The sequence below is a fragment of the Ranitomeya imitator genome, chromosome 5, assembly GCF_032444005.1.
Source record: "Ranitomeya imitator isolate aRanImi1 chromosome 5, aRanImi1.pri, whole genome shotgun sequence".
In the NCBI taxonomy this organism is placed as follows: Eukaryota; Metazoa; Chordata; class Amphibia; order Anura; family Dendrobatidae; genus Ranitomeya; species Ranitomeya imitator.
Window position 1 is genome coordinate 460,130,525 of NC_091286.1, and position 21,600 is coordinate 460,152,124.

The 21,600-nt window shown below is 45.9% G+C and overlaps 1 protein-coding gene across 1 annotated transcript in view; it reads left to right on the forward strand.

Annotated features, from left to right (window-relative positions):
* KCNMB3 (potassium calcium-activated channel subfamily M regulatory beta subunit 3) overlaps positions 1–21,600 on the forward strand; it is a 57,691-nt gene that overhangs the window by 28,160 nt on the left and 7,931 nt on the right. The window contains exon 2 of the mRNA XM_069727276.1: positions 322–517. Coding sequence (XP_069583377.1) covers positions 322–517 — 196 coding nt within the window. The remainder of the gene's footprint in view (positions 1–321; positions 518–21,600) is intronic.

The window sequence follows — 21,600 nt, forward strand, 5'->3', positions numbered from 1 at the left end:
GGACAAAAATCATCCGAATCACCTGCATGAAACTCGGACGATTTTTCATATACCAGTCGGCTTCACCCAAATAAGTATTTATTTCAGCACATTTGTGTATTGGTGAGCTGCACCAGCTTCTTACAGAGATACAGTTATTTGGACTGGATTTGGTGTGCAGCTTCCTATGGGAGGAATCCATTTTAGATTAGGGCAGGAAGTCCTCATATTCGGAAGGCTAACACTGTATGGAATGCTTTTACTTTTTATATATATAGAGAAATATATTTAACCAAAAAAATGTGCACTTGATAACTAGAGTTTCTGCTGTTTTAAGGGAAGCCTTTTCTCCTGTACCTGGCAAGGCAAAACGAAAAGAGAGCAGCACGGATGGGGTGAGAGCAGCAGATAAAGTGAAGAAGCAGGTATCCAATGCTGGAGAAGACAGGGCAATGCTGTTGGGGTTCACTATGATGGGGCTCTCTGTCCTCATGTTCTTTTTACTTGGGATCGCAATTTTGAAACCATTCATGCTCAGGTGAGCAACATGCAAACATTGAAATGAGATAATGGGTACAAAAGGCTGATCATGTGAACTAGAAAGCGGACTTTTAACTGGAACCATCTGATAAATGATAAATAATAAGATAAATAATATAGCAAAGTTGGGTACAAATAAAGTGGATAATGAGCTAATTATGTTCAGGCCATAAAGCCATAGGAACATCATGCACTGAAAACCCTGTAGGGCTTGTTTCCTATTATCATGCTTTTCTCTCTTCATGCACAAAACCAAAATGGCAGAGGAGAACTGATCACAAAACAAACCTACGGTGTTCATTTTAGGACATGGTCACAAATCAAAGTCAATCATCAGAAATACTCTGTCTGATACCTCATTCTGATACTTGACTCTTATACCTGACTTTCACACATGGTCACAAATCAAAGTCAAACATCAGAAATACTCTGTCTGATACCTCATTCTGATACTTGACTCTGATACTTGACTTTGATACCTGACTCTGATACTTGACTTTGATACCTGACTCGGATACTTGACTCTGATACTTGACTTTGATACCTGACTCTGATACTTGACTCTACTTGATTCCGATACCTGAGTCTGATACTTGATTCTGATACCTGAAATTAGTAAAATTAGCTAAAATTAGTACCTGGGATCACTTGAGCTTGTGGTGCAATGGTAATGCCGACGGCTGTAGCCTCTAGTCGCAGGATCCGTTTTTTTTTCCGCCGGATCGGTTTTATTTTTCTGCCGGATCCGTTTTTGTCGGCCGGATCCGTTTTTTTTCCGCCAGATCCGTTTTTTTCTGCAGGATCCGTTTTTTTTCCTCAGGATCCGTTTTTTTTCCGGATCCGTTTTTGTCCGCCGGATCTGTTTTTGCCTGCCGGCTCCGTTTTTTTTCTGCCTGATCCGTTTTTTACTCCGGATCCTTTTTTTTTTACGCCGGATCCGTTTTTTTTACACCGGATCCGTTTTTTTACACCAGATCCATTTTTTTTTCACCAGATCAGATTTTTTTCTGCCAGATCCGTTTTTTTTTGCCGGATCCGTTTTTTTTACGCCAGATCCGTTTCTTTCTGCCGGATCCGGTTTTTTTTTGCCGGATCCGTTTTTTTTACGCCGGATCTGTTTTTCTTCCGCCGGATCCGTTTTTTTCGCCGAATCCGTTTTTTTACGCCGAATCTGTTTTTTTTCACCAGATCCGTTTTTTTCTGTTGGATGTTTTTTTAACGCCATATCCATTTTTTTCCGCCGGATCCGTTTTTTTTAACGCCGGATCCGTTTTTTTTAACACCGGATCCGTTTTTTTTTCGCCAGATCCGGGTTTTTTTCGCCGGATCCGTTTTTTTTACGCTGAATCCGTTTTTTCACCGGATCCATTTTTCCTTCCGGATCCGTTTTTCTTCTGCAGGCGGAAAAAGCGGATCCGGCGTAAAAATAAATGTTTTTTTACGCCGCATCCGTTTTTTTTTACGCCGGATCCGTTTTTTCCCACCGGATCCGGTTTTTTTTTATGCCGGATCCGTTTTTTTCTGCCGGCAGAAGAAAAACGGATCTGGCGTAAAAAAACGGATCCGGCGCAAAAATAAACTGATCAGGCGTAAAAAAACAGATCCGGCAGAAAAAAAACGGATTCGGCGAAAAAAAACGGATTCGGTGTAAAAAAAGCAAAAACGGATCCGGCGTAAAAAAATGGATATGGCGTAAAAAAAACAGATCCGGCAGAAAAAAGGGATCCGGTGAAGAAAACGGATCCGGCGGAAGAAAAACGGATCCGGCGGAAAAATAAACTGATCAGGCGTAAAAAAAAACAGATCCGGAAGAAAAAAATGGATCAGGCGAAAAAAAAACGGATTCGGCGTAAAAAAAATGGATCAGGCAAAAAAAACGGATCCAGCGTAAAAAAAAGGATCCGGCAAAAAAAAAACGGATCCGGCGTAAAAACACCCAGATCCGGCGTAAAAAAACGGATGCGGCATGCGGTAGAAACGAGGCTGCCTATAACCCATAAGATATACTAGCTATTTAATAATAAAATTAGCACACAACAATTAATACAATCAGCCTTTCAGTGCAATGGCTGCACACATATTAAGAGATATATATAAAAAAGCATTAGTTCAGGTACGCAAATAGATGAATAGTTCAATGTCAAACATTGAACTATTCATCTATTTGCGTACCAGAACTAATGCTTTTTTATATATATCTTTTAATATGTGTGCAGCCATTGCACTAAAATTTAAAACCTGTCCATTTATAAGGAAAACAGACAAGATAAAGGTCCCCAACCCACATCAGGACCACAAGATTCCAGTTACTCTCAGCTGCACTACATCTAATGTAGGGTACACACTTATATGTACTGAATGTCCAAGAACAAGGATGAATTCTCATAATCACACAATAAAAGAAAAAAAGTGTAGTACCTGTGACCAAAAATTTTTGTCGCCCTGATCACAACATCATGGACATGATATTGATTGTATTGAAAGGAAACTTCACATCGGAGAGACAGAAGAGTCTGGGAGTACAAACTTAAGATGAACTTTGACATATTCAGAGCAGGAATGAATGAGGCCGGCGTCACACTTGCGAGTTTTACGGACGTAAGAGCGCAGAAACTACGTCCGTAAAACTCGCAAAACATACGGCACAATTATTCTCTATGCCCCTGCTCCTATCTGCCGTATTTTACGGATTCGTATTATACGGCTTTCTACGGCCGTAGAAAATCGCAGCATGCTGCGTTTGTCACCGTACTGCGCAAGAAATACGCCAATGAAAGTCTATGGAAGCCTGAAAAATACGGATCACACACGGACCAGCAGTGTGACTTGCAAGAAATACGCAGCGGTGTTAGCGAGAAAAGCCGGTAATTCAATGCGGTGTACAGTAAAATCACACTGACAGCTTCCAGTAGAATAGGTAGAATAAATGTGTACACATAGAATAGGTATATATATATATATATACAGTGGGGCAAAAAAGTATTTAGTCAGTCAGCAATAGTGCAAGTTCCACCACTTAAAAAGATGAGAGGCGTCTGTAATTTACATCATAGGTAGACCTCAACTATGGGAGACAAACTGAGAAAAAAAAATCCAGAAAATCACATTGTCTGTTTTTTTAACATTTTATTTGCATATTATGGTGGAAAATAAGTATTTGGTCAGAAACAAACAATCAAGATTTCTGGCTCTCACAGACCTGTAACTTCTTCTTTAAGAGTCTCCTCTTTCCTCCACTCATTACCTGTAGTAATGGCACCTGTTTAAACTTGTTATCAGTATAAAAAGACACCTGTGCACATCCTCAAACAGTCTAACTCCAAACTCCACTATGGTGAAGACCAAAGAGCTGTCAAAGGACACCAGAAACAAAATTGTAGCCCTGCACCAGGCTGGGAAGACTGAATCTGCAATAGCCAACCAGCCTGGAGTGAAGAAATCAACAGTGGGAGCAATAATTAGAAAATGGAAGACATACAAGACCACTGATAATCTCCCTCGATCTGGGGCTCCACACATAATCCCACCCCGTGGGGTCAGAATGATCGCAAGAACGGTGAGCAAAAATCCCAGAACCACGCGGGGGGACCTAGTGAATGAACTGCAGAGAGCTGGGACCAATGTAACAAGGCCTACCATAAGTAACACACTATGCCACCATGGACTCAGATCCTGCAGTGCCAGACGTGTCCCACTGCTTAAGCCAGTACATGTCTGGGCCCGTCTGAAGTTTGCTAGAGAGCATTTGGATGATCCAGAGGAGTTTTGGGAGAATGTCCTATGGTCTGATGAAACCAAACTGGAACTGTTTGGTAGAAACACAACTTGTCGTGTTTGGAGGAAAAAGAATACTGAGTTGCATCCATCAAACACCATACCTACTGTAAAGCATGGTGGTGGAAACATCATGCTTTGGGGCTGTTTCTCTGCAAAGGGGCCAGGATGACTGATCCGGGTACATGAAAGAATGAATGGGGCCATGTATCGTGAGATTTTGAGTGCAAACCTCCTTCCATCAGCAAGGGCATTGAAGATGAAACGTGGCTGGGTCTTTCAACATGACAATGATCCAAAGCACACTGCCAGGGCAACGAAGAAGTGGCTTCGTAAGAAGCATTTCAAGGTCCTGGAGTGGCCTAGCCAGTCTCCAGATCTCAACCCTATAGAAAACCTTTGGAGGGAGTTGAAAGTCCGTGTTGCCAAGCGAAAAGCCAAAAACATCACTGCTCTAGAGGAGATCTGCATGGAGGAATGGGCCAACATACCAACAACAGTGTGTGGCAACCTTGTGAAGACTTACAGAAAACGTTTGACCTCTGTCATTGCCAACAAAGGAAATATTACAAAGTATTGAGATGAAATTTTGTTTCTGACCAAATACTTATTTTCCACCATAATATGCAAATAAAATGTTAAAAAAACAGACAATGTGATTTTCTGGATTTTTTTTTTCTCAGTTTGTCTCCCATAGTTGAGGTCTACCAATGATGTAAATTACAGACGCCTCTCATCTTTTTAAGTGGTGGAACCTGCACTATTGCTGACTGACTAAATACTTTTTTGCCCCACTGTATATATATCAGTGAGACACATATATGTATATATATTAATATTTCTTCCAGCGCTAAACAGCTTTAAAGCCTATAATTCAATTACCGACTTTTGCTATCTCCTTCCTAAACCCGACATGATTTGAGACATGGTTTACATACAGTAAACCATGTCTTCTCCCCCTTTTTTTGCATATTCCACACTACTAATGTTAGTAGTGTGTATATGCAAAATTTGGCCGTTCTATCTACTAAATTAAAGGGTTAAATGGCGGAAAAAATTGGCGTGGGCTCCCGCGCAATTTTCTCCGCCAGAGTAGTAAAGCCAGTGACTGAGGGCAGATATTAATAGCCTGGAGAGGGTCCACGGTTATTGGCCCCCCCCTGGCTAAAAACATCTGCCCCCAGCCACCCCAGAAAAGGCACATCTGGAAGATGCGCCTATTCTGGCACTTGGCCACTCTCTTCCCATTCCCGTGTAGCGGTGGGATATGGGGTAATGAAGGGTTAATGCCACCTTGCTATTGTAAGGTGACATTAAGCCAAATTAATAATGGAGAGGCGTCAATTATGACACCCATCCATTATTAATCCAATACTAGGAAAGGGTTAAAAAAAACACAAACACATTATTAAAAATTATTTTAATGAAATAAAAACAAAGGTTGTTGTAATATTTTATTGAACGCCCAATCCAATCACTGAAGACCCTCGTTCTGTAACAAAAATAACATAATAAACCAACAATATCCTTACCTTCCGCAGATCTGTAAAGTCCAACGATGTAAATCCATCTGAAGGGGTTAAAATATTTTGCAGCCACGAGCTGTGCTAATGCATTGATGCTCGTGGCTGCAAAACCCCGGGGAATGAAGGTAAAGTAGCTCAATGACCTATATTTACCTTCATTTGCGGTGAGGCGCCCTCTGCTGGTTGTTCCTAGATCGTGGGAACTTTCCTAGAAAGCTCCCTGGCTCGAGTTCATAAGAAGCGCCCTCTGCTGGTTGTCCTCATATGAACTCGAGCCTGGGAGCTTTCTAGGAAAGTTCCCACGATCTAGGAACAACCAGCAGAGGGTGCCTCACCGCAAATGAAGGTAAATATAGGTCATTGACCTACTTTACCTTCATTCCCTGGGGTTTTGCAGCCACGAACAACATTGCATTAGCACAGCTCGTGGCTGCAAAATATTTTAACCCCTTCAGATGGATTTACATCGTTGGAGTTTACAGATCTGCGGAAGGTAAGGATATTGTTGGTTTATTATGTTTTTTTGTTACAGAACGAGGGTCTTCAGTGATTGGATTGGGCGTTCAATAAAATATTACAACAACCTTTGTTTTTATTTCATTAAAATAATTTTTAATAATGTGTTTGTGTATTTTTTTAACCCTTTACTAGTATTGGATTAATAATGGATGTGTCATAATTGACGCCTCTCCATTATTAATTTGGCTTAATGTCACCTTACAATAGCAAGGTGGCATTAACCCTTCATTACCCCATATCCCACCGCTACACGGGAATGGGAAGAGAGTGGCCAAGTGCCAGAATAGGCGCATCTTCCAGTTGTGCCTTTTCTGGGGTGGCTGGGGGCAGATCTTTTTAGCCAGGGGGGGGGGGGCAATAATCATGGACCCTCTCCAGGCTTTTAATATCTGCCCTCAGTCACTGGCTTTACTACTCTGGCGGAGAAAATTGCGCGGGAGCCCACGCCAATTTTTTCCGCCATTTAACCCTTTAATTTAGTAGATAGAATGGCCAAATTTTGCATATACACACTACTAACATTAGTAGTGTGGAATATGCAAAAAAATGGAGATATGAGATGGTTTACTGTATGTAAACCATGTCTCATATCATGTCGGGTTTAGGAAGGAGAGAGCAAAAGCCGGTAATTGAATTACCGGCTTTAAACCTATCTAGCACTGTTTGAAGTTAAAATATATATACATATATGTGTCTAATGACATATATATATATATGTTGTAAGGATTTCACTCACTCAGCTGCGACGGCTGACACTCAGGAGACGTGTTCCTTTAAAGTTCACTGGGTTTATTGCTTCATAAACCATGTGGCAAATAACAGAAAGCAAAATGGGCCTTTGGTTCAGGCAAAGAAAAGCAAGTGTCCAGTTCATCCGGCTCAGTCCTGAAGCCGTAACACACTCAGGAGGGTTTCACCTCCACACATATCTGCTGTGTAAAGGATTAGCCAGTCTTATAAAGAGCTAACCCCACCCAGTAACCCATCACATGATTAGCCATGTGGTCTGACATTACCACAGGTCCTGAAACACATATACAAGATTATGTTGAAGAAAGGAATACTCCGGGCTACATTACAGCAACCAGGCACTTATGTGGCACATACCTCCCATCGACTACAAACCCTTTAGCCATGCTACATACCTCCCCCCTCTGCCTAAAGCCGTGGGGCTTGGCACTTTCCCCCACTAAACAAGGGATTCTCGATAGGGCATCCGCATTACCGTGCAGCTTTCCGGCCCTATGTTCCACATGGAAACTGAAGTCCTGCAGGGCTAAGAACCAACGGGTGACTCTAGCATTTCTTCCTTTCGTTTCTCTCATCCACCTAAGCGGGGCATGGTCAGATACCAGTCTAAATTTACGTCCCAGCAGATAGTACCGCAATGTGTCCACTGCCCATTTTATGGCCAAGCACTCCTTCTCAACGACTGAGTAGTTCTTTTCAGATGAGGACAGCTTCCTACTCAGATAGAGAACAGGATGCTCCTCCCCATGTAGTTCTTGGGAAAGGACTGCTCCCACCCCAACATCTGAGGCATCTGTCTGAAGAATAAACTCTTTCTTGAAGTTTGGGGCCATCAGAACGGGTTGCTTACACAAAGCGTTTTTCATTTCTTGGAAGGCTGACTCTGTTTCTTCGGACCACTTAACCATTACTGATTTTGTCCCTTTTAGCAGGTCAGTCAGAGGCGCAGCCATCGTGGCGAAGTTTGGGATGAACCTCCTGTAATATCCCACGATTCCCAGGAATATAAAATATAATGCACGTCACTCTGTAACCAGGAGGTGCTCGGAGAGGGATACCACTCCCTTGTATGTATAAATCAAAAAAATCCGGCACTCAAAATCGTCTGCAAAAAAGTTTTATTCCAGTGCAATCCCAAATTTATATATGGGCGCCATCATCAGCAGGAGCTTATCCTTTACCACGCGCTGTACTTCTGATTCCTTTTACTCTGCAGCAATCCGTCTGAGGAAGGTCTAAGTTACAGACCGAAACGTTATATATAAATTTGGGATTGCACTGGAATAAAACTTTTTTGCAGACGATTTTGAGTGCCGGATTTTTTTGATTTATACGATTCCCAGGAAGGCTTTAACTTGTTTCTTGGAAACTGGTTTTGGCCATGTTTGGATTGCCTCCACTTTATTGATTTGGGGTTTTATTTCTCCATGACCCACCATGTATCCAAGGTACTTAGCTTCTTCTTTACCCAAGGCGCACTTCTTCGGGTTTATAGTAAATCCGGCCTCTCTTATAGCATCCAACACCGCTTGGACTTTCTCCAGATGACTCTCCCAGTCCGGGCTAAAGATGACGATATCATCTAGGTACGCAGCAGCGTAGGCCTTATGGGGTGCAAGGACTCTATCCATAGCCCTCTGGAAGGTCGCCGGAGCTCCCTGTAGGCCAAACGGCATCCGGGCATATTGGAAGCATCCATCAGGTGTCGAAAAGGCCGTCTTCTCCTTGGCTTCCTGTGCCATGGGGATCTGCCAATACCCCTTTGTCAAATCCAAGGTGGATATATATCTGGCGTGCCCAAGCCTTTCGATGAGCTCATCAATACGGGGCATGGGATAAGCGTCGAACTTGGAGACTTCATTCAACTTCCGATAGTCGTTGCAAAACCTCCACTCTCCATCAGGTTTTGGGACCAGGACAATTGGGCTCGACCAACCGCTCTTGGATTCCTCAATGACCCCAAGCCTCAACATACGCTCCACTTCCTTGGAGATAACTTCTCGACGAGCCTCAGGAATACGATAAGGTTTCACATTCACCCGCACATGTGGCTCTGTTAGGACCTCGTGCTCTATGACCTTCGTGTATCCTGGCAATTCTGAAAACAGGTCCCTGTTTTTCTGGAGTAACTCCCGGCACTGCTGTTTCTGGGTCTTTGATAGCGTCTCTGCTATAGTAACCGCTCCAACCTCACCTTCTGGGTTGCTTAACAATGATGGAGTTGCTGTCGGCTCTCTATCTTGCCATGGCTTGATGAGGTTGACATGGTAAACTTGGAATGGTTTCCGTCTTCCTGGTTGGTGAATTTTATAATTTACCTCACCAAGTTTCTCGACAACCTCATATGGCCCTTGCCATTTGGCCAAGAACTTGCTTTCCACCGTTGGAACTAACACAAGAACTCGGTCTCCCGGATTGAACTGCCTCACTCTTGCAGACCGGTTGTAGACCCTGGCTTGAGCTTCTTGTGCTTGGAGAAGGTGTTCTTTCACGATAGGCATCACCATTGCAATCCTCTGCTGCATCAGGGCCACATGCTCAATGACGCTTCTGTGGGGTGTGACTTCGGCCTCCCAGGTTTCCTTGGCTATATCCAGGAGTCCTCGTGGATGTCGGCCATATAGAAGCTCAAACGGTGAGAACCCTGTGGAGGCCTGTGGAACTTCACGAATGGAAAACATCAGATAGGGTAAGAGACAATCCCAGTCTCTACCGTCTTTCTCTATAGCTTTTCTCAGCATGCTCTTTAGTGTCTTGTTAAACCTCTCAACAAGGCCATCTGACTGGGGATGGTACACCGAGGTCCTCAACTGGGAGATCTTCAGGGCTTTGCATAACTCCCTCATCACCTTGCTCATGAAAGGTGTACCCTGGTCAGTCAGGATCTCCTTTGGCAGACCTGTCCGGGAAAAGACATGGACCAACTCGCGGGCTATGCTTTTTGAGGAAGAATTTCTCAAGGGAATTGCCTCAGGATAGCGTGTGGCATAGTCCAGGATGACTAATATATACTGATGGCCCCGAGCTGATTTAACTAAGGGACCGACCAAGTCCATGGCAATTCTCTCGAACGGTACCTCAATAATGGGCAGTGGCACAAGGGGGTTCCGGAAATGAGGAGTAGGAGCAGTTAGCTGACATGTAGGGCAGGACCTGCAATAGTTCACTATTTCCCGGTGACACCCAGGCCAATAGAACCTCTGCACAACCCGTTCCTGCGTTTTTTCCACCCCCAGGTGTCCACCCAAGATGTGTGAATGGGCCATGTCCAACACTTTCCGTCTATACGGACCCGGCACTATCAACTGCTCTACCAACTCCTCCCGTATTTTCGTGACACGGTACAACAACTCCCCCCTCAACAGAAAATGGGGAAATCTTGTGTCTGCCCCCGGCTCCTGTACCACCCCGTCAATAACTGTGACATTATTAAAGGCTTCCCTCAGAGTGGGGTCCCTATGTTGGGCAGTCCCAAAATTTTCACCGGTAACTTCTAACTCCAGAATGTCAGATGTAGGGGATACTTCCTCCTCATCCCCAACCAGAACACAAAAAGGAAAACTGTCTGCCTCTGGGTGTGGCGATACCCTTCCAGGGTTCACTGGTTCCCTGCCAGGGAGCTCAGAACCATTTCCCCACAAATCCCAAAACAAACAGAAATCCCGGCCAATAATTATAGGGTGCAACAAGTCCTGAACCACGCCGACTATGTGGGACTCAGTGCCACATGCCGTTTCAATGTCCACCCTGGCCATAGGGTAGTCCTTTGCATCACCATGTATGCACCGCACTCCGACCTTCTTTCCTGGGAGCAGGTGGAGAGGAAAAGTGGCCCTCACCAGGGTCACTAGGCTCCCCGAGTCTAACAGTGCCGTTACTGCTTGACCGTTCACCTTTACGGGACACGCTTGAGGTCCCTCGTTGGATGGAGAGTTCACACTACAGGCTGGATACGCATAGTATGAACAACGGCGTCCCATGCTGCAGTCCATCTGCTCAGTGGTTTGGGAACAACGGGCAGCTATATGTCCTGGCTTGTGGCACCTCCAACAAATAATATCACCCGTGGGGACCTTGGGCACCACCTCCCCCGCCCTTTGTGACCTTGGACGCACCACCCCTTTTTGGGACTCAGCTGCCTTCTGGGACCCCCAGTACGGCATGGGCTGCCTCCCGAAGGAGCCTTCCAACCCTTGGTATCTCTCAACCAGTCCGATCAGCTCGTCGGCATTCTGGGGATCACCCTGGGCAACCCAAGACTGTATAGGCCTCGGGAGGGAATGGACAAACCGATCCATCATCACCCGTTCTACCATCTGTGCAGGCGCAGAGGATTCTGGCTGCAGCCATTTCTGGACCAGGTGCAACAGATCAAACATTTGGGAACGAGGTGGTTTGTCCCGGTGATAGCCCCAGGAGTGAACTCGCTGTGCCCTGACAGTCAGTGTCACCCCCAAACGTGCGAGAATCTCGGCTTTCAATTTGTGATACTCTTTGGCATCCTGCAAGGTCAAATCATAGTACGCCTTCTGGGGTTCTCCCGTCAGGTATGGCGCAAGTACCTCTGCCCACTGCTCTGGCGGAAGTTTTTCCCTCTCAGCGACCCTCTCAAACACCGTCAGGAAGGCCTCAACATCATCCCCGGGAGTCATTTTCTGCAATGCGCGTCTTACCGTCTTCCGGACGTGGGTGTCATCAGCCAAACCTGGGGTTGGGGCGCTCGCCTTGCCCTGGATGGCGGTTGCCAGAAGCTGCATCTGCTGCTGATGCTCCTGCTGGCTCTGCTGCATCTGCTGCCATTGCTCCTGCTGACTCTGCCGTTGCTCCTGCTGGCTCTGTTGTATCTGCTGCATCAACAGCCTGTTGGTCTCTTGCTGCCTTTGCTCCTGCTGGCTCTGCCTTTTCTCCTGCTGTGACTGCATCTGGACCAAGTGTTTCAGCAGGTCCTCCATTTTCTCCGGCAATGCTTGCTGGCTTGCAACAGCCTTGACCCAGGACATTCAAAAATAAACTCACGTCTCCGCTGGGAACGCTGCCCGCATTCTCCACCAATTGTAAGGATTTCACTCACTCAGCTGCGACGGCTGACACTCAGGAGACGTGTTCCTTTAAAGTTCACTGGGTTTATTGCTTCATAAACCATGTGGCAAATAACAGAAAGCAAAATGGGCCTTTGGTTCAGGCAAAGAAAAGCAAGTGTCCAGTTCATCCGGCTCAGTCCTGAAGCCGTAACACACTCAGGAGGGTTTCACCTCCACACATATCTGCTGTGTAAAGGATTAGCCAGTCTTATAAAGAGCTAACCCCACCCAGTAACCCATCACATGATTAGCCATGTGGTCTGACATTACCACAGGTCCTGAAACACATATACAAGATTATGTGCAAGAAAGGAATACTCCGGGCTACATTACAGCAACCAGGCACTTATGTGGCACATACCTCCCATCGACTACAAACCCTTTAGCCATGCTACAATGTATATATATATATATATATAGACAGTATATAGATATATATTTTTTTTTTTACACATGGATCCCTTGTATAGCCGCATGTCGGATTTGCAAGCCTGCGAGAAAACCACGCAGTACGGATGCCATACGGATTACATACGGAGGATGCCATGCGCAAAATACGCTGACACACCCTGCCTACGGAGGAGCTACGCACCACTATTTTGGGGACTTTTCAGCGTATTACGGCCGTAATATACGGACCGTTTTGTTTTACCCTGTGTGTGACGCTGGCCTGAGTCACATGGATTAATGTCTTTTTACATCAAGTGAGGAATGTGCTCCTCGACCATTTGGGGGCATCAGAACCCTGGACCAGACCTCAATCACAGGACAATCTTTCACACGCCTTATCTATGAACTCTTTCAATATTTGAGGCCACTAAGGTGACTTCAACCCCCACAACTATTACCCCATTTGCCACCGGTACAGGGCAAGTGGGAAGAGCGAGGCTAAGTGCCAGAATTGGTGCATCTTACAGATGCGCCTTTTCTGGGGTGGGTGACTGCTGATGTTTTTAGCCAGGGGGGGGCGCAATATACATGGCCCCTTCCTAGGCTATTAATATCAGCCCACAGCTGTCTGCATAGCCTTTGCTGGTTATTAATTATGGGAGGACCCCAAGTCATCTTTTGGGGGAACATTTTAATAGCCAGTAAAGGCTAAGTATACAGTTTTGAGCTGATATTAATAGCCTGGGAAGCTCCATGGGTATTACTCCCTTCCAAGGCTATAAACATCTGCCCCCAGTCGCTGGCTTTGAAAATTGCGCGGGGGCCCGCTCCATTTTTTTCCAAAAAAAAAAAAACCTTTAAATACATCGACAGTACCCTGCACACACACACTGTACTAATTGTATTTGTCACTGACATCTATATATCTGCCTATTTTATTTGTCTTTACTGTATGTAATCCTTCTCTTCTATCCTGTCTGTTCCTGCAGTGATTTTACAGAAGTTGGCAGATGAATTACCGGCTTTTCTTCTATCTTTCTGTGCAATATATATATATATATATATATATATATGTGTGTCACTGACATATATATATATATATATATATACAGTATATGTATTCTATGTTTATATTTCTATTCTGTTTTAACCTGCCATTGTGATTCTACTGTACACCGCGCATGAATGGTACAATTGCTGTGCGTTTTTCTCTCGCATCCATTGACTTGCATTGGCGAGTCTAGTCTGAGAAACGCAGCAAATTGCAGCATGCTGCGATTTTATTCTCAGTCCGATTTCAGCTGAGAAAAAGAATCGCAGATGAGATGTAACTCATTGAATAACATTGGTCAGAGTGCAATCCGATTTTTTTATGATTGCACTCGTCTGTTTTTCTCGTACATGAGTATGAGCCCTAACAAAGAGATTGGAGTAGTCTCGAAAGCTTTCAATTTGTTACCATGTTTTCAGTTAGGCATTAAAAGGCATCAACCAGTGCTATGTCGCATTCACAGCCACTAGGTTTAGATAAAAAGCAAAGCTACTTTGTAGATAGATTTAATTAAGAATATATTATTATTTTGTATCTGATGCTTTCATACAAAGCTACCGTATGTATTTTCATGTTAACAGACAACAAACAAACCTAGTTTACTCTTATCCTTTAGTCATATTCCCTACTATATGCTCCCTACCCCCAAAGCCCCTATTCACAAGATCATGTCTAATTTTGCTCCTGAAAAAAAGATTCATGTAAGTCAAGGATTCGTGAAAGGTCTGTAAAACGAGCAGCACGTGGATGGCGTGGCAACAGTATATTCTGTTTTTTCTCATTCACATAGAATTGAAAGTCTAGTCCTCCAAAATAGATTAGAATAACACATGGCTGAGTTTTTCTTGAATCATGCTTAAGTGTTCAATAAAGATACAGATGTATGTGAACCTGGGCTGTTAATTTTTTTGGGGAAAAAAATCATAAAAAAGTATGGATTTGTGGCAAAATCTAAGCCAAACAAAGTCCAAGATGTCTAAAAGTAAAAAGTACTTGATTGTGGCTATGTTTAGATGTACATATGACCAAATATTCGCCAGAACGCAGTAGACCAGAAATTTCCTTCCTCCAAAAGTCAGTAAATCCCAGAACACATCAGTCATAGAGATGATAAATGGCCTCATTAGGCAGAGTGGGGCTTTAAACTACACAACGTCATCTTATCCATAAAGCAGAAATTAAAAACCATCTGAATCTCAAAGAGATAATGTTTTCACAGAGAAAGGGGTGATAACATGAAAAAAAAAAGTTCTTGATGTCCTATATGGGGGTCACTAAAGTCAATACTTGGCGAAATGTGACAGTAATGAGCTGAAATTGGTTTTGTGTTGTCATTGCAGAATTGTCTATCTATTGCACAGAAATCGGAAGTAAATGTTTTTATTCCTCCTCCCCCCCCCCCCCCCCACTTAAAATGAGTGCGGTGCGATGGATATTTCCACCTTGATTATTAAAGGGAACCGGTCACCTTAGAGCACGCTATTTATCTGCAAACATAAGGTTAATCTTCAGGCAAAGAACGTTACAATGCTGCCCAGCCTCCTTACTGTAAGTGTGGCTAAAGGCAGAACATTAACTTATTTCCTCCCAGGAGCTGCCGGCCTTAAGTCATGGGGGTGTGCACTGAGCAATTACAGTCTGTTCTCACAGAATTGCCCAACATACAGGATGTCCCTAAAGTCTGCACACATAGGAATGCTCATTAACTATAGTTTTCTTCTTCCACAGAAATAGCTTTTATGCTATGTTTGATCAAATACAGTATTACTAAGAACCCTGTGTTATTTAAATGCACTTTTTCCTTTTTATTTACTTAGTTACAGCAGGGTTTTTGCTAAATTTTTTTTCGCTCGTATTTTTTATATAGATATGACTTTGTCAAAAGAAGAAAGAACATACTGTGAGTGGTGGTTTTAATTTGATTGACACCTCACTACACAGATTTGCTACAGCGTGGGCTGTCAATCAAAGTACCAGGGCGTGCTTGCAACTGGCGCTCACAGTATAATGAACAATGTGTGAGCAGTGACTGTAATCTCTCTGTGCACGCCCCCATGACTGAAAGCCGTTATTTTTATGCTTAACCCCTTTCTGTCATCAGACGTACTATTCCGTCCATGTGGGGTGGGCTTTACTTCCCAAGGACGGAATAGTACGTCATGCCCTTTAATGCGACACTGCGACTTAAGTCGCAGTGATCGCATTAAAATTCCGACGCCATCTTACCTGCAGGAAGATGGTGTCGGCATCCTAGGGCCTGTCGCCGCCCCCCCCCGGCCTCCCGATCGCTGTGATTGGCTGCTCAATTCTGAGCAGCCAATCGCAGCCTTTCTCATTGTTTCAGCCAATCAATTTGGCTGAAACAGTGAGGTCCCAGCCTAGGATCGAGTACCGATGTACTCGATCCTAGGCCAGTGCCTGGCAATGCCAGGCATGGGCCCAAACCCCCCCAGGATTGGCGCGATCGAGATCGATCGATCGCGCCAATCGCAGGGCACAGCGGCGGTGTTACCGCTCTGTGCCCTGCCTGTCCCTGCGCGCTCTGCAGCCCCGGGCCATGGCTCCGGATCCCCTGCCATGGCTCCGGAGCATTCAACGCTGATTGGCGCGATCGACGATCACATCGATCGCGCCAATCGCAGGACACAGCGGCGGTGTTACCGCCGCTGTTACCGCCGCTGTGTCCTGCCTACCTGCGCGCTCTGCAGCCCCCTGTTCCCTGCCTCTGGACCGGCATCCTTCTAGTCTGATTGGCGCGATCGATGTGATCGTCGATCGCGCCAATCACAGGGCACAGCAGCGGTGTGACCGCGCTGTGCCCTGATGGTGACCTGCCGGTGACCTGCCGGTCACCTGCCTGTCACCTGCCTGTCACCTGCTGGTGACCTGCCTATGATCGGAGCTGTGAGCTCCGATCATAGGCTGGTGCATAGCAACACCAGCGTCACCAGGGCCTTCTTTGATTGGTGGGATCGATGTGATCATCGATCCCACCAATCACAGGTCACAGCAGCGGTGTGACCGCTCTGTGACCTGTCTCACCTGCCCCTGACCTGTGTAACTGCTCTGAAGGAATCCTCACACTTGGTGAGGATTCCTTCAGAGCGGTCACGCTGCGAGATCCCCTCCTGTGCTGAGACTTGTGGTGCCACAGTAGCCTGTGACACCACAATTCTTGCTAAAGAAAGAAGAGAGAAGAAAGAAGAGAGAAGAAAGAAGAGAGACTACAAACCGTAAGTGTTGATACCCTGATCCCGGCACGATCTCTATTCATTCTCCCATCCCCCCTTCTCCCATCCCCCCTTCTCCCATCCCCCCTCCTTGCGCCGTATCCGTGCCCAAATTTAGCAGCCGCCGAGCGTTGATTGGTGACGCAGTTCACCTATCAACACTCGTGCTCGCTTTTTTTTCACCCCCTTAGCGCCGCCGAGCGTTGATTGGTGACGCAGTTCACCTATCAACACTCGTGCTCACTTTTTTTTCCCCATCCCCGTGCGCTCCCCCAGCCGCCGCGTCTAATCCGTGCCTTTTCTTTTTTTTTTTCACCATCCCCGTGCGCTCCCCCAGCCGCTGCGTCTAATCCGTGCCTTTTCTTTTTTTTTTTTCCCCATCCCCGTGCGCTCCCCCAGCCGCTGCGTCTAATCCGTGTCTTTCCTTTTTTTTTTTTTTTCCCCATCCCCTTGCGCTCCCCCAGCCGCCGCGTTTAATTTGTGCCTTCCCTTTTCTTTTTTTTTTTCCCATCTCCGTGCGCTCCCCCAGCCGCTGCGTCTAATCCGTGCCTTTTCTTTTTTTTTTTCCCCCCATCCCCTTGCGCTCCCCCAGCCGCCGCGTGTAATCTGTGCCTTCCCTTTTTTTTTTTTTTCCCCATCCCCGTGCGCTCCCCCAGCCGCTGCGTCTAATCCGTGTATTTCCTTTTTTTTTTTTCCCCCATCCCCTTGCGCTCCCCCAGCCGCCGCGTTTAATTTGTGCCTTCCCTTTTCTTTTCTTTTTTTTTTCCCCATCTCCGTGCGCTCCCCCAGCCGCTGCGTCTAATCCGTGCCTTTCCTTTTTTTTTTTTTTCCCCTATCCCCTTGCGCTCCCCCAGCCGCCGCGTTTAATTTGTGCCTTCCCTTTTCTTTTCTTTTTTTTTTTCCCATCTCCGTGCGCTCCCCCAGCCGCTGCGTCTAATCCGTGCCTTTTCTTTTTTTTTTTTTTTTCCCCATCCCCTTGCGCTCCCCCAGCCGCCGCGTGTAATCTGTGCCTTCCCTTTTCTTTTTTTTTTTTTTTCCCATCTCCGTGCGCTCCCCCAGCCGCTGCGTCTAATCCGTGCCTTTCCTTTTTTTTTTTTTCCCCCATCCCCTTGCGCTCCCCCAGCCGCCGCGTTTAATTTGTGCCTTCCCTTTTCTTTTCTTTTTTTTTTTCCCATCTCCGTGCGCTCCCCCAGCCGCTGCGTCTAATCCGTGTCTTTCCTTTTTTTTTTTCCCCCATCCCCTTGCGCTCCCCCTGCCGCCGCGTCTAATCTGTGCTTTCCCTTTTCACATCCCCGTTCGCACACCCAGCAGCCGCCGAACTCTGATAAGTGAACCGTGTCACTTATCAGAGTTCTCGTGCCTGGCGTTTTTTCCACATCCCCGTTCGTACACCCAGCAGGCGCCGAAATTTGATAAGTGACGCGGTTCACTTATCAGAGCTAGGGCCTGCTGTTTTAGACTTTTCCTTTCACAGGTATTTTTTTCTCCCCTTTGCTTTTTTTTTCCTTTAGCTTTTTCTTTTTAGAATAGTTTGCACCAAACACTATCCCCCCACACGTACACAGTTACCAATAAAGTACACAAAAGCACCATACTGACAAAAAAATGTCCCGTTCGTCCCGTTCGTCCCAACAGCGCTATTCAGCGGAGGAGGCATATGCTTTCCTTGCCTCCGACACTGATAGCGAGGGAGAGGATCCCACTTTTCTTTATTTTTCTGATTCTTCCTCATCCTCTTCCTCATCCTCTTCCCCCTCCTCATCTTCCTCCTCCGGCCCTGCGGAACCGCCACGCAGACGCCGCAGGACAGAAGAAGTGCCCATCATTCATGAAGATGAAGATGAGGCAGGGCCCACTCCTGAAGATGAACCAGCGCGTCCCTCTTCGGACCCCGTATGGACCTCGCCCCCCGAAAATTACGAGCCACTGATTCCTGATTTTGTGGCAGAATCAGGAATCAGGTTTGACACCACCGGCCTCACAGAAATAGACTTTTTCAAAGTCTTTTTCTCTGAGGATTTTGATAACCTCATGGTGGAGCAAACTAATTTGTACGCTCGTCAATTTTTGGAGCAAAACACCGGTTCATCATATTCCAACTGGTCTCCTGTAGACGCAGTTGAGATGATGCAGTTTTGGGGCCTGATGCTTCATATGGGGCTCCTGAAGAAGCCAGAAGTTCGGCAATATTGGAGTGTTGATATTTTATTCAACACTCCAGTGTTCCGAATGGTCATGGTCCGAACGCGTTTTGAGGCCATCCACAAGTTCCTGCATTATTCCGATAATGCACAGTGTCCCGCACGAGATGACCCCAACTTTGACCGTCTGTTCAAAGTTCGGCCTGTCATCGAACACTTCAACAAAAAGTTCGGTGAAGTGTACGTGCCCAAAAGGGACATCTGCGTGGATGAGTCCTTGGTTCATTTTAAGGGGCGGCTCGGATTCCGTCAATACCTGCCCAGCAAGAGGGCCAGGTACGGAATCAAACTCTACAAACTGTGTGAGAGTACCTCAGGGTACACCCACAGCTTTAGAGTCTACGAGGGGAAAGACAGCAGGATTGAACCGCCTGAGTGTCCCCCTGTCCTGGGAGTGAGTGGGAAAATAGTGTGGGATTTGGTGCACCCACTGCTGGATAAAGGTTATCACCTCTACACTGATAACTTTTATTCCAGCATCCCACTCTACAAATCCCTCTCTGCGCGAGGTACCGCAGCCTGCGGTACTGTCCGCAAAAATCAGAGAGGCCTCCCAAAGACGCTACTTGGGCAGATGCTCAGAAAAGGTGAGAGCAGAGCCCAATGTAGCGACCACCTGCTGGTGGTCAAGTACAAGGACAAGAGGGATGTCCTTCTCTTGACCACCATACACGGTGATGGCAGTGCCCTCAGCACTGTACGGGGTACCTCTACACAGGTCTGCAAACCGGACTGTGTACTGGGGTACAACAAAAACATGGGGGGCGTTGATCTCTCCGATCAACTCCTCCAACCATACAGTGCTTTGAGGAAGGCCAAGGTGTGGTACAAAAAGCTGTCCGTGCACATCGTACAAATGGCAATGCTCAACGCTTTCCTGCTGTCACGATGTGCACGCCACAGCGATACGTCGTACCTTCAGTTCCAGGAGGTAGTGGTTAAGGCCCTGTTATTTGGCACGAGGGAAGGAGCTGGCCCCAGTACTTCCGGAACTGAAGGTGCTCGTATCGTACCAGGTCAGCATTTCCCGGGGGAGGTCCCGCAAACTGCAAAAAGAGGTAAGTCGCAAAAAAGGTGCCGAGTGTGTTACAAAAGGGGAATACGCAAGGACACCATTTATCAATGCGACACCTGCCCCGAAAAACCTGGCCTGTGTATGAAGGATTGCTTCAGAGTGTACCACACCTCCATGCACTACTAATTTACTTTACAGTAGATTAGTTCCAAAAAGGGGGCACATCTATGTAAGTTCATTGGGGGTCTAGTTTACAAAATGTCACTTGTGTTTTTTTTTTTACTGTTTGGGCACATCAGGGGCTCTGCAAACGGAACATGACGCCTGCAGACCATTCCATCAAAGTCTGCTTTCCAAAACGTCACCACATCCCTTCCGAGCCCCGACGTGTGCCCAAACAGTATTTTTTCCCACATGTGGGGTATCACCGTATTCAGGACAAATTGGACAACAACTTTTGGCATCCAATTTCTCCTGTTCCACTTGGGAAAATTAAAAATTGGGGACTAAATGATCATTTTTGTAGGAAAAAATAGGATATTTTATTTTCACGCCCGGGCGTTATAAATTTAAGTGAAACACTTGGGGGTTCAAAATTGTCACCACACACCTAGATAAGTTCCAAATTAGGTCTAGTTTCCAAAATGGGGTCACTTGTAGGGGATTTCTACTGTTCAGGCACATCAGGGGCTCTGCAAACAGAACATGATGTCCGCGTACCATTCCATCAAAGTCTGCTTTTCAAAACGTCACTACTTCCCTTCCGAGCCCCGAAGTGTACCCAAACAGTAGTTTTCTCCCACATGTGGGGTATCAGCGTACTCAGGACAAATTGGACAACAACTTTTGGGGTCCAATTTCTCCTGTTACACTTGGGAAAATTAAAAATTGGGGACTAAATGATCATTTTTGTGGGAAAAAAAAGGGTTTTTTTTTTTCACGCCCGGGCATTATAAACTTTCGTGAAGCACTTGGGGGACAAAAGTGCTCACGACACATCTAGATAAGTTCCTTAGGGGGTCTAGTTTCCAAAATGGGGTCACTTGTGGGGGTTTTCCACTGTTTAGGCACATCAGGGGCTTGCCAAACGCGACATGGCGTCCGATCTCAATTCCAGCCAATTTTAGCTTGAAAATGTCAAACGGCGCTCCTTTCCTTCTGAGCCCTGCCATGCGCCCAAACAGTGGTTCCCCCCTACATATGGGGTATCAGCGTACTCAGGACAAATTGGACAACAACTTGTGGGGTCCAATTTCTCCTTTTACTCTTGAGAAAATAAAAAATTGGGGACTAAACTATTATGTTTGTGGAAAAAATAGGATTTTTTATTTTCACGCCCGGGCATTATAAACTTTCGTGAAGCACTTGGGGGATAAAAGTGCTCACGACACATCTAGATAAGTTCCTTAAAGGGTCTAGTTTCCAAAATGGGGTCACTTGTGGGGGTTTTCCACTGTTTAGGCACATCAGGGGCTTGCCAAACGCGACATGGCGTCCGATCTCAATTCCAGCCAATTTTAGCTTGAAAATGTCAAACGGCGCTC